Source organism: Leishmania braziliensis, chromosome 36, assembly GCF_000002845.2.
Source record: "Leishmania braziliensis MHOM/BR/75/M2904 complete genome, chromosome 36".
NCBI classification, from domain to species: domain Eukaryota; phylum Euglenozoa; class Kinetoplastea; order Trypanosomatida; family Trypanosomatidae; genus Leishmania; species Leishmania braziliensis.
In genome coordinates, this window is record NC_009327.2 from 1,613,331 (window position 1) to 1,629,050 (window position 15,720).

The 15,720-nt window shown below is 55.6% G+C and overlaps 4 protein-coding genes across 4 annotated transcripts; all 4 read left to right on the plus strand.

Annotated features, from left to right (window-relative positions):
* Positions 1-1,081: 1,081 nt before the first annotated feature.
* On the plus strand, positions 1,082-4,045 carry LBRM_35_4460 (conserved hypothetical protein; the record flags this gene model as incomplete). The annotated part of the gene is made up of 1 exon (XM_001569015.2): positions 1,082-4,045. The coding sequence occupies one exon, from the start codon at positions 1,082-1,084 to the stop codon at positions 4,043-4,045; it is 2,964 nt and encodes a 987-aa protein (XP_001569065.1).
* Positions 4,046-5,414: 1,369 nt separating this feature from the next.
* Positions 5,415-7,250, plus strand: LBRM_35_4470 (conserved hypothetical protein; the record flags this gene model as incomplete). Its single annotated transcript, XM_001569016.1, has 1 exon — positions 5,415-7,250. One exon carries the CDS (start codon positions 5,415-5,417, stop codon positions 7,248-7,250), a length of 1,836 nt encoding a protein of 611 aa, XP_001569066.1.
* Positions 7,251-8,196: 946 nt separating this feature from the next.
* On the plus strand, positions 8,197-11,436 carry LBRM_35_4480 (conserved hypothetical protein; the record flags this gene model as incomplete). The annotated part of the gene is made up of 1 exon (XM_001569017.1): positions 8,197-11,436. One exon carries the CDS (start codon positions 8,197-8,199, stop codon positions 11,434-11,436), a length of 3,240 nt encoding a protein of 1,079 aa, XP_001569067.1.
* Positions 11,437-12,281: 845 nt separating this feature from the next.
* On the plus strand, positions 12,282-14,393 carry LBRM_35_4490 (conserved hypothetical protein; the record flags this gene model as incomplete). Its single annotated transcript, XM_001569018.2, has 1 exon — positions 12,282-14,393. The coding sequence occupies one exon, from the start codon at positions 12,282-12,284 to the stop codon at positions 14,391-14,393; it is 2,112 nt and encodes a 703-aa protein (XP_001569068.2).
* Positions 14,394-15,720: the final 1,327 nt, after the last annotated feature.

Below are 15,720 nucleotides of genomic sequence, written 5' to 3' on the forward strand. Positions count from 1 at the left end.
CCACCTCACCCACCAGTTCGCTGTTTTGTTCTTCGTGTAGTTTACCCGTTTCTTATATATTTTTTTTTTCCTTTTCTTTCTTACGTGCGTGTCTCCTCCACTTTGTGCGCGTGTTTTAACGGTTCCTTTCTTCCTGATGGCGCTACTTAGACAGCTACTCCCTTCCGTCGCCATGCTTGCTTGCTTATCTGTGCCTGTGCATTTTCTTGGAAGTCGATCTGCGTGGTTTAGTGTGCGTGTGTCTGCGTTTCCTTGTCGCTCCTCGCTTTTTTTTTTTTGTTCTCCCTTTCAGGCACCTTCGCTCGTGTTTCGTGTGTTTTAGTTCACGCCTCTGGTGTACCCGAGACGTACATGTCAGTTAGCAGGCGCAAAGAGCAACCACAACAAAAAAATGAACGTGAACAGAGGATTGCTCTACAGTAGAAGCAGTTGCAGAAGTCAACGAACCGACTACCTTCTTTAGTAGCACACACACACACACATATATATATATATATACATATATATATATATAAAGTAAGGTGGCGGTAAATAGTGAGAGAAAGCGAAGCGAGGTAAACCTCTTCTTTGGGTCGATTCAAGCCTCCTTCCTCAACTTTAGTACACGCTACACAAATAGCAGCTTATGGGCGGAGGTGGGGGGTTGTAGTGTCAAGCAGCACAGCCCCTTATCACCACAGTTTTGACCTACCCGTTGCGCGAGCATGAGTCATCCTGCTCACAAGTCTCCTTTCTGCGTCACCTCCCATCCCGGTTCCGCTCAATCATGTCAAAGTGCCATCACACTTCATATAACTCCTTTCTCTCTCTCTCTGCCGCCTCGTACAAATCCCCACGCGCGTGCACCACACACAAAAAAGAAAGCGTCCCCAGGGGTTTGTCTCTCATCCTCTCCTCGGCCCCAACGACGAGAACAAGGGCGAAACACAAGACGAATCTGACAGCGGACACGGAGTTGCCTCTGTCCGTGAAGAAGTGAACACCGCCATTCTCTCTCACTGCACATCTCAAGCATCCTCCTTCATCGACTCAATCTCCCTTTGGGTTCCGCTGTAGCTGACCAGGAGGGGGAGGGGGGACAATGCAATCCTTTGACCCGTTTCGGGTGGTGGGCTCCATCTGCGGATCTGTCCCGGTGTCCCCCACGCTGCTCTACGGTACGCCGGTGCTGATGGTGGCCACTGGCCGCACCTTTCAGCTGTACAAGGGAAAGGAACTGGCGATGATGCGCGGAGGTCCGACGTTTCAGGACGCGGTGCAGGCGGTGGCACAGGCCGGCAAGTACCGCGCTGTCGGGGAGGGGCCGCGCCTGCACGTCTACGTGCACCACAAGCCCCTCTGGTCGAGCCATCATGAAGCTGCCACAAAACCGAACATCACACTCCTGTTGGCCCAGGATGACCTCCTCTTCAGCGTTGGCGAGGACAAGCGTATCGTCGTGTGGGAGCTTAAGACGGGTACGGTGCTACAAGAGATGTTGGTGGAGAAGAGTGAGACGGTCACGTGCCTTGCACTTTTGACAGCGTACACGAACAAGCTGCTTCTCGCGACGGCAGAGGGAACGCTGCAGCTCTGGAACTTCCGCTCTGGTGTCTGCCTGTGGTACTCCGTGCGCAGCTGTAGCGGCAGTGGTAGTAGCACCGGGCAGACATCACGCGCCACCGCTGGGGGTGTCGCCGCCATCACGGCGCTCGCTTGTAGTAGGTACAAGGACATCATCGTCTACGGCACAACGGAGGGGAAGGCTGTTGTGTGCAACGTGGCAGCGGATGAGGTAATCACCACTTTCGACCATGGCGACAGCGGCGCCGTTACTTCGCTGCTATTTCGCACGGACAAGGACGGCCTGCTGGTGACCGGAACGAGTCGTGGGGAGGTAGTCGTCTGGGACCTCGAAAATCGATGCATGGATGGCACCTTGACCCGGTCTAAGCAAGTGCGGTCGGAGCTGGAGGCACTGGAACGTCCTCACGTCGACGTCGTGCACTCGCTCGTCATGTTCGACTTACCTGAGTACACATCACTGCTCGTCACAGGTGGCGCTGACAACGCCCTCATGCAATTCCGTTTTGACACCGTGGACGGTCTTGGTGTTTTGGTGCGGGAGCGCCGCGGGCACATGGGGAGCTGCACAGACGCCATATTTTACAACACAGACCTTCTTGTCACGGCCGGAAACGACCGAGCCCTGCGTGTCACGCACGTCTTTTCCGATCGGGCCTCATGGGAGTTGTCGCAGGGCAAGTTGGGCAAGCGCGGGCGCGAGCTGAACATGGGGCGGGAAGCCGTGAAGCTGCCTCCTGCCATCGCGCTTGCCGCCTCGACCACGCGCAACTACCAGTGGTCGAGTCTTGTGTCGCTACACACCGCATCTGCGCTGGCATGCGGCTGGCGCATGGATAGCCGCGCGATGGAGTTTAAGCTATCCGGCATCCAAACTTCCGCCCACACCGCCCGTGCGCTGGCGCTGTCGGACTGCGGCAACTACGCCGTCGTCGGGTACTCCAGTGGAAACGTCGCCGTTTTGAGCCTGCAGAACCGCAGTGTGCGCCACCTGTTCGACGCCGGTCTTGGTGCCGATCGAGCTCATGACAGCTCGGTAGAATGCGTAGAAGTGGCATGCGGCAATACCGTCGTCGTGACGGCCGGGCTGGACGGTGTGATCAAGATGTGGGACCTGTGGAGTGGCAAGTTGAAGGCAACTATTCCTACCGGCCAGCCAATGACCAAGTCGTGTCTGCACGAGTCGTCATCGCTCTTTATTGTAGCTCAACACTTTACCATTCGCGTCTATCATGCCAACCCTGACGCTGGCCTCACCGAGGGGGAGTTGCGCGTCCCAGTCCGCGAGCTGGACGGCCACAACAGCCCTGTTACGGCACTTGCACTGGCTCCTGACACCTACCGCTACGTAGTATCGACTTCCGGAGATGGTGCGCTACTCATATGGGACTTGGCCGCCGCCGCCTGTGTCGGGCAGTACCGCTTCGTATCGCCCGCTTTATCCCTCAGTTTTCACCCTGATGCGCTCTTCCTCGTCACCACACACGCCGGTGAGCGCGGCGCGTATCTGTGGGTCAACAACATCCGCTATGGGTACGTGCCGGAGGTGGTCCTGGCTCCGAAGGCGAACGCGGTGGAGACGCTGCCGTGGCTGCACTTCCCCACTGCGCACGGGGCAGCTGAGGGGACTAGCGAGGGCAGTGCAAACGGAGGCGTGCCGCGCACGTCTGCAAGCGCGGCACTCACGGAGGCGGAGGAAGAAGAGCGCGCGGTCGCTGAGGCAGAGGAGCGGGAGGCAGCCACCACCGAGGCATGCTTGTTTGATGCATCGCAGGACATTGCCCTGGTACGCCGTCGACAGATAGAGGCACAGCAGTTGGCGCTCGATGCAATCGCGACAGAAGGGATGCAGCTCGCTGGCGTGCCGCAGCGCCTTTGGTTTAACCTCACTGTTCTGGACCAGATCAAGGAGAAGAACCAACCTCTGCTCCCGCCCAAGAAAAAAGATGTGCCCTTCTTTTTGCCCACCACACAGGAGCTGCGGCCCACTTTTCTGGTCCTGGTGTCTGATAACCGTAAGGGCGATGCCGAGAACGAGAAGGGGCGGGTTATGCGTGCTGACATGGAGGCGCTGACGCGGGTGCAGGAGATGCTCGTGAACGCGGAACACGATGCCCTCATGGACTACTTTTTGTCGCTCAAAACGGCTCAAGCGATCGACCTGGAGCTGAAGCGCGCGGTGGACTACGTGAACGGCAGCAGCTACACAGCTACTGAGCTGGCGAGGATGCAAGCATGCGTGAAGGGTTTGTTGTCTTTCATAACGGCGTGGTTGCGACGCAACCAAAATGTCGACTTGGTGCAAGGCATCCTTGCGGATGTGGTTCGCTCGCATGGAGCGTTGCTGACTCGTTTTGGGGATGCGCTCGTGCCGGCGCTGGAGGAGCTGGCGGAGGTGCAGAACATGATGCGCTACTCTCTAGATCACCTCGTGTCGTACCCAGCCTGCCTCGCGGGGACCTTCTCTGGCACCATCTTTTAACCTAACAGGTAGAGGCGACCAAGGAGAGCAGGAGAAACGCTGAGGAAAGGGTGGCAAAGAATGTTGACGCGTTGCCGGACGTCTTGATTTGGTCTATCGTGTAGTGTTCTCGCTTGGCCTTTAAAGGTGAATAACTCTGCTAGTATCCTCCTCTCAAACAGTATATGATGGCGCGGTGGTAGTACTCCGCTCGCCACACCTGCACACGTCAGTGGCATCTACATACACTGCTTGATAAGTCTGCACCTTCTCCTCAACGATGCCCTACTTTGCGTTTTATCTTCCTCGTTCTCACCCTCAGCAGTCTGTCAGTTTTCTTGTAAGTACTTGTGTGTTTCTTTCCTTTCCTCCCCCTCCCCTGCTGAGAAAGTGTGTGTGTGTGGGGGGGGAGCATAAGAGTCGTAACGCAGGAGTCGACCCTTTTTTTTCCTTGCGCGTAACAACACCCCGATGACGGGGAACACCTCAGCGCGTGGCCTCTCAGGATGTCCGGTACCCCGCTCTCTGCGCGTGTGTGAGGAAGCAAAGCAGTCCCCTACCCCTGCCCATGCAGAAGCGCTTCGGGTGAGGGCGGGTCAGGTGCCTACGACGTGGGGGGAGGCCAGAGCGACCCGCAGACAGGGAGCATGCTTGTGTCGCCCATATGATGGGCAGAGTGTCCACGTGACTCGCGCGTGTCCCAGCCGGCCCTCGCTGCTTACTGATGTGGGCAGCCTGAGTCCCCTTGAAGGATGCACCAGGTGGTGGGCGGCATCATGGGAGCGGCTGTGAGGCGACCTGCAGGGCGGATGTGTAGAGTCTGAGGCAGGGGCCGCATTCCGATGTCTGAGTGGGCGCGTTGCTGTAGTGTCTCCCAACCTCTGCTCCGCACCAGGCGATGGGCCAGGGGGGAGGGGCAGAGTGGTGTGTGGCTCATTCTCTACGACAGAATGGGCACATTGAAAAAAACAACAGCAAACGTTCAGCAGTGAAAACGCGGCGAAAAAGTCGGTGTGTTTACCGTAAAGGCTCTGAATACACCCGCACCGGTCAACCTTCCGCCGCACACTCAGACACTCACAAACGCGCTTGGTGTGTGACGTACGCACTGCATATGCGTTTGCGAAGGCGCGCGTGGGCTCAACCGACGAACGTGCTCGATGTCTGTTTCTTCCCGATGTCGCAAACCTCTTTGGGAGGTATCTCTGTATCTGCATGACGGCGTCACCTTCCACTCGGCTCTGGTGGCCTCATGACTGAATGAAAATACCACACCTCCTGTGCCTCCGTGTTCTCTTGTTTCCTCGGCCTTTTGATCGCACCTTTGTGTAGCGACCTCTTTCAGTCTTCCTCCCTCCCCGGCATCCACAGCCATTTATAGATGTGTGCGATGGAAGATGCATGTCCATTCCAACCACACATCAACCCACGCAGTAGGCGCCTTGCCCGGTATGCACCGACTCTCCGCGAGCGCCAGGAACACGATGGGCAGCGGAGGTCTGCCAGCCGTGGGGAAAGCCACGTGCAGCGACAGTGTGGCGCACCGACGCCCAGGCCTGAGACGCAGGCATTCATTATAGACACTGAAAACGACGTTGTGGAGCGTGTGTGGGATCTCTGGCACAGCGTGGCGATCAGGGAGGCGCGTGAACCCGGAGCAGCCTTAGTGCGGCGCGTGCACTCCGTGAACAGCGGCGACACGCTCCCCCAGCGTCGGCCACGGGTGGTGTACGTGAGAACGGTGCTTGGGATGCTTAACGCACTGGGTATCACCTCACCTCAGCACGATGCTCTGATCACCAAGTTTCTCACGGCAATGGCACTCGAAGGTGGCGCCTCGGAAGCCTTCAAGCAAGACGAAACAGTGGATGCGGCGCAGTTCATATACGTCTTCTCGACAGTCTGGCGGGCGGCTGTTACAAATCGCACGCGGTGGTCCCCTACCTCGGCGCAAGTAAGCGTATCGTCACCAGTGGCACAGCAGCGCGACAGCGCCTCCAGCGGCGCAACAATGCACCACCCCTACGCTGGGAGCGACTCGCACCGAGTGGCCCCACTGCCACGCATGAAGGCGGTGCCAGTGTCAGAACCCACTGCGCCAGAGGTAGACAGCAGCGGTAGCAGCGCTTCGGCTGGCAACGCACTGTCAGCGTCCTCATCCTCCGTTGTGTGGAGAAGTCGCGAAGGAGGAAAGGAAGAGGCACACACGGACACAGAGAGCACATCGCCATCCACCAACAGCGATAGTGGTGACGAGAGGAGAGTCGACGTAGCGGAGTGCGACGCCGACCTTTTACACACTAACGTCTCTCACACATCGTCCACTACCCTAGACTCAGCGGAGAAGCCGCAGGCTGGCGTTCGCGGTGAGGAACGGTCACCGATGGCCATGGAGCCGCCGGCGGTTCTCGACCCCAGTCCGGAGGAACGCAACCCAGGCGAACCCGTCATCACCACGCCAACCCATCCAAGCGCCACCTCCCGCACCCATCATCGCTCGCCGTTTGCCGCGGCGTCGTGTCTCTGCAGCACGCCCGTGTCGCACAGTCGACGCACGAGTTCGTCCTTTCGTGCAATACCGAGTGACTCGCATCTGCTCTCAAGCACTGCTAGCAGGGAACTCAAGAGGGCAACGAAGCGCGTTCCTGGCGGGCTGATGCGCGAGTGCACCTTCAAGCCTGCGATCAACTCCGTCTGTGAGCAGCGCCCTGTTAGCTTGAGCAATACGGCTATTGTGCAGAGGCGCAAGCCCGCGTCCACCCCGCTGCCTACCTTCCAGCCGAACATCCAGCAGTTGTACCAGGCGCGCGACAGCCTTGCATGGTGGACGAGACAGCCCTTCAACCACAGCGATGGCAACCGTGCTGAGGCAGTGGTAGCCCCTCTGACGACCAGTTTGGAGACGGCGGTGCGCCGCATGATCGCCGCGCGGCAGCGCGCGCAGTCGCTAAAGCCGAGCCTACAAAAGGCGAGCTGCCACTCGGTGCCTGCAGCACGGTCTGCCGTGCGGGCACCGGTGGCACACCTTGCCAAGCCGCTGCTATATGTTGACGTCGATCTGCCGCACGGCAGGCAAGAGCGCCTTGCCTTACACGCAGGGGATAACATACGAGACGTAGCACAGCGCTTCAGCACTTTGCATGGGCTAACTGACTCTCTGTGCCAGCGGCTGGTAACAGCGCTGACAGCTGAGCTCCGTGCCATCCCGATGGGAAAGGAGGCATAGATCAAAGCGTTTTGCCTCACAACGCGCACACGTCGCTTCCGTATCGCCCAACTGCTCGGCCAAAGAGAAAGTGCGGGGGCTTTCGTTACCCGGCCACCGCTCCGCACATCACGCCCGCGCAGGCCGCCCTGACCTACCCCAAAGCGGGCAGGGGGGAAGCCTCTCCTGCCCGGACCCGAACCAAGGTTCCCGGAATCGGAATCCGGAGCGGTGGTGCCCGTGTTCCACACGCGTCTGCGAACGAATGGCCTTGCCGAATAGCGGCAGGGAACGCTGACGCCCCACCGCACTTCCCTGGAAAGCCCCCCAACCACCCCAAGCCGACCCCAAAACCAAAACAGCGCGCCGCGGTTACAGCGCCCCCCCCCCCCCCCCCCCCATACACATACCCAGCCCACCAACGCGTGGCAGACGCACCCACAGACGCCACGGGCAGGCCACGGTTATTGGCCAGCCCTGCAGCGGAACTGCCCTTTGGGATACCAGAGCGTATGTCACGCTGTGCGGTTTCAGGAAGGCCACCACCCGCACAAAGCCGCCATTCAGAAAGCGTGACTCTGCAGCGCGGTTGAGTTCTGTGGGCTACCGCAGCAGCCAATCTGGGAAATGCGAAGCCGCACTTTACAATGAAAAGGAAGTTCCACAGTTTTCTTCACTGACTCCACTCCGTTCACCAACAACGGCATTTACGCTGCCCTTCAAGGGCCCCTACCAATGTGCGCCATAAAGGATAACGCTCATCTTTGCGAAACCTCACACTCGCACCCCCTTCTAGCAGCCTCTTCACCATTCACTGCGTTCCTCTACCGCCCTCCCCCCTTTTTTTTTTTCACTGCTCTTTAGCCCGATCATAAGCGAGAACACCCTCTCTTCCTGCCCAGCTAGCCGCTGTTATCCCCTTTCAAGCTGCATACAAGTTTCCCCCCTCTCGTGACACGAAAAGAAAATGTCGGAGGATCTTTTTAAAGAGACCTTGGCTAGCCTGTCCAAGAAGGGTGATGGGCACATCAAGTGCGCCAAGCTCGACCTCAATGATCATCAGCTGGAGCTGCTGATTACCGCACTGGAGCATTCCCCTACTGATGTCAAAACGGTTGATGTATCTAACAACAGCATTACATCCTCTAGCGTGGCATGTCTGATGCGCTTCCTAGAGACTGCACTGGTGCAATCACTGGACCTTCACAACAATCAGATCGACGAAGATGGTGCTCTCCAATTTCTCTCGCTCTTTGAGAAAGAGACATCAATCAAACTTCTTGACCTGCGAAACAACGCTTGCAGTGTTGCAACGGCAGCACGTCTCTACTATCTGAGTAAACGCGAGAAATATCCTCTTGCTGTGCGCTCCACACTACTTTCCGGGAAAGCCTCACAAATTTCGTTCTCTGGAATGTCCTATGGCGACCTGGAGAAAGAGTTATTGCAGTACCTGCTCCAACTCGAGGGCCTCGAAGCCGTGGATTTCAGCGGTCTTGACCTCGGCCCTGGCGGTATGTTTGTGGTCGGTACCTTTCTGAAAGACACGCAAGTCTCCAGTCTCTCGTTCCGGGAATGCTCTTTGACAAACGACGCCGTGCTGAAATTTGTCGAAGCTGCCGACCTCGCCCATCACCGCTCTCTGAGAAGCTTTGATTTCTCCTCAAACATGGGGCTCACAAATGACCTGGTACGGAAGCTTATTTCAAGCATGTTTGATCACAACAGCTGCATCACCAGTTTTGTACTCACTGCCACCTCAATCACACCAGCCTATTGCGGTGTGGTTCAGAAGGAGTGTGCGGTGAACCAAGAACACCCCGCCATCAAGCGCGCTGTTGTCGCTCTCCGCAACAATTCCTCGGCTGCGCAAGAGATCAACCTTCAGTGGGACGCGCCCTTGCCCACGTGTATGTATCACCTTGCTGATTTCATTGCCGCCAGCTCAGTTATTCAGCATCTGAACATCAGTAACACTTTGGTCGATGACGCTGGACTGAAATTGCTGTCTGATGCCCTTCAGAAGAACTCAACCTTAAAGGTGATTGAATTGGCAAACTGTCACGTGACAGCTGCAGGTATACAAACGCTCTTTGTGGTGCTGGCGAAAGGCAAGTGCGCCGTGGAGGAGGTCAATATTGCGAACAACAGTCTTGACGATGACAGTGTTCAGTTCATCACAGCCGCGCTTCGTGCTAATCCGAAGTTGACAACTCTGAACGTGGATGTAAACCCCGCCATTTCTGCTGCATCCATGCAGGAAATTGCTGGGCTCACCATGGTGAATCGTGCCCCGCCGCGAATCCGCTCGGTATTGCCTTCGATCGAGAACAACTGCAAGGATGTGGTATCCGTTGATTTTTCAGGTAACGATGTCACTCTCAACGACGACTCAGTGTGGGTTCTTGCACAGGCGCTTCGGCTTAATTCGACGGTACGGCGACTGAATCTGTCGCACAACTCGTTTGGCGATATGGGAGCTTCGTACCTTGCCGACTACATTGCCAGCAACAGCACCATGTTAGAACTCAACCTCTCCAGCTGTACGATTGGAAACCGCGGTGCCCACAGGCTTTGCGAGGCACTTGCGACGAATCAAACGCTACAGTTGCTGGATTTGTCGAACAACATGATGGATGGAGATGGTCTTAGTGCGCTTCTACGCGTGCTACGTGAGAACAATACATTGCGCGAGCTCAAGCTCGAGCGCACCCGTGTCCCCGCTGAGTTTGTCGAGCGAGTGAAGATCGCGTGCTCTCTTAATCGTGAGTGCGCTGCAGTGAAGAGGGTTTGCTACCGCCTACATGATGAGGATGTGTCGCTCAAAAAAATTGAGCTGTCCAACCCTGATGACGAGCGTGTGATTGACGACCTAAGTGTCAGTACTATCTGCACTGCTTTGAACAACAACACGTTTGTGGAAGTCATCGACCTGAGCGGAAACCACATCGGCGAAAACGGTTGTGCCGCGCTGGCTGCAATGTTATCCCAACGCACGTGCAAGGTGCGAACGATTAATTTATCAAAAAACCCAATCGATGATGATGCCGTGGCGAAATTGGTGGATGGCTTTCCGAACACCAAGACGCTCCGTGAGGTTCTGTTGTATAACACCAACATTACCGATCTCGGCATCGAAATCCTCGCTAAGGGCCTCGAAAAAAACCAGAGTATTGTGTGGATTGGTGTTGCTGATGACGACGCAGTCAGCAAGCAGGTGTCACTTTTGAAGCGAAACCTCGCCTTGAACACCGGCCCGACTGAGCTGAAGCATATTATCCTTTCTATCGATGCTGGCGCGGTTCTGGAGGACGTTGACATGAGTCGCCCTATTGACTGCTCACTCGATGACTCGATGTGCCAATTCTTGTGTGCGAGTTTGGTGGGCTCTCGAATGCTGCGGTCTCTGAAGCTGTCGCACAACACCCTTTCGTCAGCTTGTGTTCCGTACATTGTGGAGGTGGTGGAACTATGCCCTTCGCTGGTTTCCTTGGATTTATCGGACAACCAGATCGATGAGTCTGGGGCACAGCAGATTATCGCCTGTTTGGAGCGTGTTTCTCACCTGCGCAGTGTGGATGTCACCAATAACTTATTCTCCCCTCAAAGTTTGGAGCGTGTTTCGCACCTGGTTTCGCTGAACTTGGGGTCTGAAGTACTCAAAAAATTGCACTTGGCAACCGCCCGCGGTGAAGCGCTGCCCAAAGACATTGACCTCAACGGCGTCACAAACTCATACAAACTGACGGATGAAGATGTGGTTATTCTTGCCGGAATTTTGCAGGACTGCAGCGTTGTAAAGTCGCTGGATCTTAGCAGCAACAATTTCTCTGATGCGGGCTGCATTGCAATTGCCGAGGTACTGCGTGTAAATCATGCACTCGAGGCGCTAAACCTTACAGGTAATGCAATTGGTGCGAACGGCGGTGCGGCACTGTATTTTGCCCTCAAGGTTAATCCGCAGCTTCAGCACATCTGGTTGGAAAACACGGCTATCCCTCGCGAAATATTGGAGGATATTGCGAGCCTGCTGCACGTTAATCAAACGCCTTATCGTGCAGTGATCGACATGCGTGACGTGAAGCTCGATGAGGTGAGCGATGAGACTCAGTTTCGCTCTACCGACTACTACGTGGCTCAGACAATCAGCCTTAAGAACGAGTCCATTGAGGGCTGCATGCGGGCGGAGGTGCAGCCGATCAAGTAGAAGCTATCGTGTGAAGCAGTGGTGGCGCTGGTAAGGGTACACTCACCTTGTGCACTTTCTTTTTTTGCCGAGCGGAGTACATACACGTCCTGTGCTTTTCCTTTCCTGTTGGGTTCGTTTCTCCATCTTTTTCCCCCTGGTTGATGTACACTTTTTTTGCTTCCCATGCACCATATAGGAGCTTTTTTTTCTACCCTGTTGGTCGCCTCTTCGGTCACTATGTATGCTGAGCACACCTTTTTTCTTTTTTTCTTTACCCTTTCTGCCAGTGAGGAACTACCGCATGGAGTTTCATTCCAGTTGGTGATGTATATAAATCAACACTCTTCGCAGGGCCCACAAAGTTCCGCTGAGTGTCCCTTCTTTTTTTTTCCTTCTCATTTGCCTTCACGCCATGCACCTCAATGGATCGTACTGCCCATTGCCCTATTTTATCTCGTATATGTGTGACTGAATAACCGAAAAAAAAATGTACAGCCTTCTGAACACCCCCTTTTCAGGGTGTCTCCTACTCACTTTGGGACCACGCGGCTGGTAGGCACGCTCGTAATGTAGCGAAAAGCAAAATGTTTTCTTTCTGGCCTATGGTGGCCCTTGACCCCTCCACTAAGCGCTGAGGTTGCTGGGTGTCCTTGTAGTAGGCAGCCTTTGCCTCAGTTGAGTATCGCTACTGTTCTCTCTTTCACCATCTCCCTTTCTTGGAGTGTGCGGAAGAGGCATTTGTTTTGCTGACTGTGCTTTGACTTCTAGGTTGTAGTTGCGTGCTAATGCATGTTGTGCTACTCAAGCAACTCCCAGGGTTTGACTAAAGGATGTGTTAGCATTACGGCGAGTTTCAGGAGGTCATGTCAAACGCCACCGAACAATCGATGCTGCCGCTGTTTGTGCTGCAAGAGCATGCCGATCCAGTTCTGTGCTGCAGGTTTTACCCCTCTGAAGTGTACCAGCGGGATGAATCAAGCTGGTTCCTCTCCGGAGATGCAGGTGGGCATGTAGTATTGTGGAACCTTTCCACACGGCGCAAGATAGTCTCCTTTTTGGCCTTGGCGGAGGCCCACCGGCAACTCCGTAGTTGCTCCCAAGAGGGCTTTCATACCGACTCTCCGGTAGCAGGTGGGTTTCGGCCCGGAAGCTCGGTGCTGCTGGAGCAAGCTGTTACACCGGCCTTCGGTCCACACAGCCATAGCATTTTATCAGTAGGCTTTATCCCTTTGTCGCTTTCGTCTCCGCAGAGAGCAGCACGCCCAGATCGTAGCGGTGTTGTGGACGCATTGCGGCGTGGGGTGGATGCCGAAGTGCCGAGCGGCGCAGTGTGTCCCAGTGTACTTGACCATGCCGCCAAGAGTCCTAGTGGCTGGACGAGGCCGGGACGTCAGCGATTTCGACTTTCTCGACGGGAACCAACGCGCAGCCTCGACTCTCAGAAAATGTTAGCCTCATCAACAGGTGACGTTCTGGATGATAGCGCACCAGGATTGGACTTCACGCCTTCGTCAACGATTTGCTTTTACACACACTGTCGCGATCAGCGGGTGTACATCTGGTGCCTGAAGCGCCAGTGTGCTGATGTACCTGCCGCTTCATTGCCCACTCGAGTGCCGCAGCTTGTCGTGGTGCTCACCGCCCCCCAACATGCCTTCTGTCCAGCGGAGAGCATCTCGAAGGTCGTGAGCCATTTCACGCGGACTTATCTCGCCGTTCCTCACGAGTTAGGAGGTGAGGTGACGGTCTGGGAGTTGGCATGGCGAAACCCCAGCAGTGTGCAGCCCGCGAATGGAACGGTGTCGGAAGAAAGCGGGGCTTTCGACGAGCCCCGCTCGTCGGTGAGCTGTGCGAACGTCTACGAGGAAGAGGAGGAGAATGTAAGCACATCAGGGATGAACCCAATGGATGCTCTCATTGCACGGGCAGCTGCGGAGGAGCGACGTCAGGCGGCGATGGAACAGAAGCCCTCTAAAGTTTCTGGGGAAAGTGAGGTTAACCATCCTTCTCAACCCGCAGCTTTTCTCAAATCTGTGGCCTCCAGCGGCGAACGCGCCTCGATCCTATGCTACGCTCACCCGGCGGCCACCACGGCGTCCGGCAACTTCTCCGTCCGGCGTTTATGCACCTTCTCGGCATGCCCTACGTTCAAGGGAGGCACGATCATGCGCCTTACCATGTGCCATGACGCGCAGCACCTCACTGTAGCATTTGAGAGTGGCCACATCGTGCTGGTTCGCTATCGCCATGCGGATGCGACAGACATGATAGAACAGCCGGGAGAGGTATTCCATCCTCATGGATCTTCGCCTGTTGCCCAGGTGCGCAATGTCACCCGCGCTTTTGCCGAATCGGCGCTGGTCTGTTGGTGGAGTGGGCGACGGATGCTTGCCTGCTCCTCAGAGGGAGCCATGCACTGCTACGACGTGGCGGCGACGGCGGGGGAGCTTTTGGAGGCGCGGTTGATGTGGAGTGTGACAGTGCGGAAAGGAATCGGTAGCGTCTTCTTGCAAAGGAATCTCGTCGTTGCGGGTTGCTGGGACAGCACACTGCGGCTGTACGACGCGCGAGATGGGCGACTTGTCAGCATTCTCAGCTACCAACGAGAAACGATAAATGATGTGCGAATGGCACCACCGTCAATCGCGCGTGTCGCGGCGTTTGGGTTTGACGTGCGCCAGCCGAGGATGTATGTCGACTTGCCTCGCACTCTTTCCACCACCATCACGGCTCGCATTGCATCCAGCTCTACGCCCGCCACGCAGGGCAGCCCCCTACAACTCAATGAGTCGCCTTTGCGCGAAGTCGACGTCTCGGGCGCGACACCCCCAAACAGCAGCTCGGAGACGCTGAGTGAAGAGGAGCAGCTGGTATACTTGTTTGCGTCCGTGAGCAAGGACCGCACGGTAGCGCTCTGGCGTGTGGACCTTGGACTTGTGGTGGAACAGGCGGCTCGCAAAGCCATCACTGCTTGAAGGCCGCGAAAGTGTAAGATGGACACAGCGAAAAGAAGGCAACACAGGAACCTAATGTCCCCCTCCTTTGATGGCTTTAATTTTCCCACGCGTGTAGTCGTGCACCTACGTTCGGCAGCACACAACGCGATAGCGCACATCATCAGATTCCCAAGCCGACTGGGCCTTGATGGTCGAGTCGACGCCTGCCGCGCAATCTCTTCAATGAGGCAACGATAAGGAAAGGGGGCGATGTACCAAAAAAAAAAAAACGACGAAAAGGAACGACAATAGCGAGGAAAAAGGAGACCTCTTCCTGCTGCGCTTTTTTGGGCGCCTCGCGCTAACTTTAGGAGGAGTGTATTCTTTTCCTCAAATGCCTGTGTCAGTGAGCGATGTTTCTTCCCTCTCCTGGCCTTTCCCTCTTGCCCTTGTGATCCTCTCGCTCTCTACCATTTTTTCTTTACTTCTTCTGTTTGTCTCCACCTATCTTCATTTGAATCCAAACTCGCTATTTTCTTGTGTGTTTGTGACTTCCCCTCACCATACCGTTTCACATCACCGACACACCAACACACAACGCTGGATTCCTGTTCTCCCTCTGTACAGCCTCCCTCATATATCTCTCATACGTGAAGTGCGCACGTACCACACATACAGACATACGCGTGTATGACCTCTTACAGCGCATAGCTCTCCTTTCAAAACCATTCGAGCACTCTGCCTCGCACGTACACTAGTGGAGCTACGAGAAACAGAAATTTGTCGAACAGGAGATTGAGTTGACGATTGAAACCCGGAAGTTGAGAGTGTCATTCACGATTACGTCCATCACAACTACCCCGAGTAAGAACCCACGCCTTGTCACCTCTGTACTACCAGTGGGCTTATAGGCCGAACGTCATTTTGCCGCCGGCTGAGGTACAGTAAGCGCGAACAAAGAGAAAAGAAGAACGAAACCGGTGACACAGGAAGCCAAGTACAACGGTGTGTCTCCTTGTTTTCTTTTTTTGGGGGGGCATCTATACGCATCGTATTCAAGCCCCCCTCTCCGGTGCCCTTTATACATCTATAAAGGAACGAAAAAAAGACGTGTTGATTTGTTCACGATCCTTCGAATCCGATTCAGAACCTCGCGCAGTCGTCTCTCTCAAGGGTACGGTCTCTACATCACCCAGCGCATCCTTGACCACGTTACGGCAGTGCGTACATGAAAGTTGTTTTTTGCCTCTCCCCTTCTTCGTTTTCTCCCTTCCACTGCTTACGTGACAACTGAGATTGTGCCTCCTTGTTTTTCTTTTTTTTGCTGTGCTGTTTCTCTTTTTGCTCTTGTCATCTCTTCAGCTGC